This window comes from Trifolium pratense, linkage group LG4, assembly GCF_020283565.1.
Source record: "Trifolium pratense cultivar HEN17-A07 linkage group LG4, ARS_RC_1.1, whole genome shotgun sequence".
In the NCBI taxonomy this organism is placed as follows: domain Eukaryota; kingdom Viridiplantae; phylum Streptophyta; class Magnoliopsida; order Fabales; family Fabaceae; genus Trifolium; species Trifolium pratense.
Window position 1 is genome coordinate 20131661 of NC_060062.1, and position 4007 is coordinate 20135667.

Consider the following 4007-nt stretch of genomic DNA (forward strand, 5'->3'; position numbering starts at 1 on the left):
TAGTTATTCAATGAATATAAGATATAACTTTTTGTTTATAAATATAATTTTTGGGAGAGAAAAATCGTAGAAGAATCTATGGAGTATTTAAACTATTTTGTGGCGCTTTGAACTGGTTAGTGTTGGGGTTAAAAGTCAAGCAAAAGTCACCACTTCTTTTACACATGTTAAGCTGCAAAATTTGTTATTTAGAACCTTACTAAAAATAGTAAGGTCTATTTTTGGACCACGTTCATATATATATTGGGCGTCCCTAGGAAATAACGGTATACCACTATACCGAAATAAGTAGAAATTTTTGTTCCTTTAAAAACATGATTAGAAATTTTTGTTGGTGTGTATGATGCTACAATTTTATGTTATGTGTAAATGTTACGTGCAAATAGAAAATGAGGTCCAACACAATATTTATATACAATTTGAATATATAAGAGAAAATTAACAAAAATTAATATATTTGAACTAAATATTTTTATTTTTGTTAATAGAACTTTTCCTTATATTTATGATTGGGGAGAAAAAAAATTCTCTATTTTTTAGCACATTAGTATTTTATAACTACAATTGTCAAAGAAGAAAAAGTAACATTGACACCATTTTTATTGGTTTGAAAAAGATTTCAAGAAGGTTGAGTCAAGCTTAGATGTGCCAAAGCAAATAAGGATACTCTAGTGTTAGTTGGACGTAGTGGTATCATGTGTGACAGATGGCTAACATGGTACTCACTTAAAATTGGAACTTTGTGATGCTCTTAGTCCTGAGATGTAGGGGATGTACTTAGGTATGCAGCTCGCATGGACATGGTTTTCACCGTCTTTTGGTGGAAAGTGACTCAAAAATCTTAGTTGACATGATCATGAGGAATGTCAAAATCAATGGTAAACGGCCAACTTTGGTACATCGCATCCAAGAGCTTCTGGAGTTGAATTGGCGGGTGCAGTTCAATCATACATGGTGAGAGGGAAATAGAAATATTGGGGAAATAGAAATGTGGTTGACTAAATTTCAAATTTTCTATAAAACATTTTCAAATTCATGTTATAGAGACTTCTCCTAATTCATTTTCGAGACTTGTATGCTTAGAAGTAACCTTATAATTTTTTCTTTTTGGACTTTGACCCTCTTTCTCTAAAAAAAATTAAGAAAAGAAAAAGTAACATTAATTTTTATTTGATAATAAAAAGTAACATTACTCTTTTGGAATTATTGTCATTCCTGCATTTTAGGGATATATCCAGCCAACGCTGCAGCTTTATCTTTATGCGTTTACAACTGTACAAAAAGATTAATCAGAAAATCCAACTGGTATATATCTTCATGCCATTCCAAATACAACAAGACCAATCCATGAAAACTTTAATAAGAGAAGTAAAACACACCTTTGTCAAGACTTATATGTATATACATTCTGATCTTTATTAATTTATGTTTGTGTCTTGATATATTTTATAAGGAAATAATAGGACTTCACATTGAGTTATATAATTAAGTTGAGCCAGAAAATATTAGTAGAAGGAATGAATAATAATAATAATCATCATCTAGTGTTGGGGATTTTAGGGAAGATCGGGAGAAACATCAGGTCAAATGCTCCAGAACCACAAGAAAGAGATGTTAAGGCATTAAGTTATAATGAGTCATCTCTCTTATAATTTAATATTTTTCTCATTCATAGTCGATGTGAGACTTAACCACGCACACTCGAAAGCCTACATTTAGTAATATATAAGTCCATATCCTTCTACATTTATATATCATTATCATTTAATCATGCATCATGATGAAGTGATGATATATAATTCCTCAATCTAAATTCAAAAATTGAAAAGACATTAAGATATAGTACAATGAATGATTGATCATGTCAATGACAAAGATACTAATAATAATTATCATATAACTTTATTAAACCTAGCAAGCTAAAAATCTCTAGGATCCACAAACACATTTCCAAGTTGTCTCTTCATCACCTGCTGCTGCACCAATTCATCATCAACATCATCATCACTGTCCCTTGCAAGCCTTTTTGTGTACCACATATCATCAATACATGACATAGATTCCATTTGAGGAACATGGTTTACAAGTGGATCACCAAACCCTAATTCAGTGATAACCAATCTACAATCCTTTAATTTCTCTCCTAATTTTGATGTAAAACTCCATATTGATTCCATTAATCCTCCAAGATTCTCTCCTTCTCCATGAAGTCCATAAAGAAAAAGAAACCCTAAACTTTCACACATCAATGACTCATTCCCTAACATTCTCAAACATGGACATATTTTGTCCTTTGCATGATTTAATGTAGCATGAAGAAACCTAAGTGGTTGAAATAATTTTGTCTTATCATGAACCTTATTATCATTAGCTTCACAAGTATTCCATAAACTAAAAATGATCCATGATGAGTTTGTTGTAATGTCTTCATTATTGAGTTTGAAGCCTTCATTTTTGTAATAACTAACCCAAGTACCTAGGCTTAGTTTTTCTTTGAGAATAACATCCATGTCTAATGGATACAAATCTTTGGTCTTAAAGATTCTTGTGTACAAGGATATTGCTTGATCTATGTTTATTTTGTCAATTTTTATGTCCTTGTTGGAAATGTGGTTTGTAGGGAAAGTTGTTGGATGGAGAAATATGGTAAGTGATGTGAGATTGACATAGTTGCATTTGTTTGTGAATAGGTTTTTAGAGGCATTGTTGTTCTTTTCTGTGGCTAGGAATGCATAGTCAGCACCATTTCTTAGCATCCATTCTTCAATTGAGGTTATAAGTTTTAGTCCAACCCCCTTTCTCCTGCATTTCCCAAAATAAAGAAAAATTAAATGTTTTGTGGTTTTAAATTACGGTCAACAACTGCAATTGCAACTGCACACTATAACGGATTTTGAGGTCTCTGCAACTATAATATTGACTTAAGTAGTTGTATTTTGTCACAATATATACAAAGGTATGCAACATAAGTGCAATAACAATTTTTGTCTGGCCAAAAATTTCATCCTTAAGGTGAATAAATTGAATGTTCGAGATTCGAACTCTGACTCCTGCAAGTGCAACCGCAATTTAAAACATGATCATTACCTGTGAGTAGGAGAAACTCTCAGACCTAGTATGCATCCCATCTTGAAGAGTGATCCAGAAGATGTTTGAACACTTTTAATGCATCCTCTAACAACTCCAACAAGCTCATTGCTTTCAACCAGCTCAGCTACCTGCATGCCATTATATATGAATCATATATATAATTAAATGAAGTATATATCTATCTTGAAGCTATATTAATAATACATATAATTATAGGTTTTAAATTGTGGTCCGCAACTGCAATCTCACGCACAGTACATCCAAAAGTTTATAGTTATATGTATCCCCACATTTGATAAATTAAGGTCAGAGTGGATTTGAAATAGTATTTGATAAAAAAAAGGAAAGGAAAGTAAAGATATTATAGTTACATTACACACCAACATAATACGAAGGGGGTAGAACCTAATCCTAGATAAAGGGTCACTCATGATGTTGGTGAAAATGGATAAACCCGTTTTATTAGTAGTCCCAATCTCACAGTTCCTTTCAAGCTTCCCTACCACTTTAACATCTCTATCTTCATCAAACTCTCTTATAACAACCTTGCTCTCTATATTGTAGGTGTTGGCCATTCTTTTGCCTAAAAAGAACCTAGCTGTGGTTTTTTTTTTTTGGATAAGAAAAGAAGCTAGCTAGATAGCTAGTGACTAGTGATTATTATGTAATAATACTATAATAGTGGGAAATAAATATTTTCTCCTGGGATTGGATCTTTCTTGAATGTTGGGGCTATCATCCAATCAATCCATAGTGTCCTTATATATGCTGAAAAGTAATTGGCTAACAATACATATTTTAAAATGAATATTATTTTCGGTTTTCAATGCATTACTAACGGTTTTAAATATATTATTCTTTTTTCTTTTAAGTTGTCTAGTGATTTGACTCACACACTATATAACATGGAGATAGGC

The 4007-nt window shown here is 31.8% G+C and overlaps 1 protein-coding gene across 1 annotated transcript; it reads right to left on the minus strand.

The window, feature by feature from the left end:
* Positions 1 to 1680: 1680 nt before the first annotated feature.
* On the minus strand, positions 1681 to 3213 carry LOC123924363 (probable N-acetyltransferase HLS1). Its single transcript, XM_045977225.1, has 2 exons — positions 3088 to 3213; positions 1681 to 2802 (listed from the first exon to the last, which is right to left on the minus strand). The coding sequence occupies exons 1-2, from the start codon at positions 3126 to 3128 to the stop codon at positions 1920 to 1922; spliced, it is 924 nt and encodes a 307-aa protein (XP_045833181.1). The 5' UTR covers positions 3129 to 3213; the 3' UTR covers positions 1681 to 1919.
* Between the last annotated feature and the right edge of the window lie 794 nt (positions 3214 to 4007).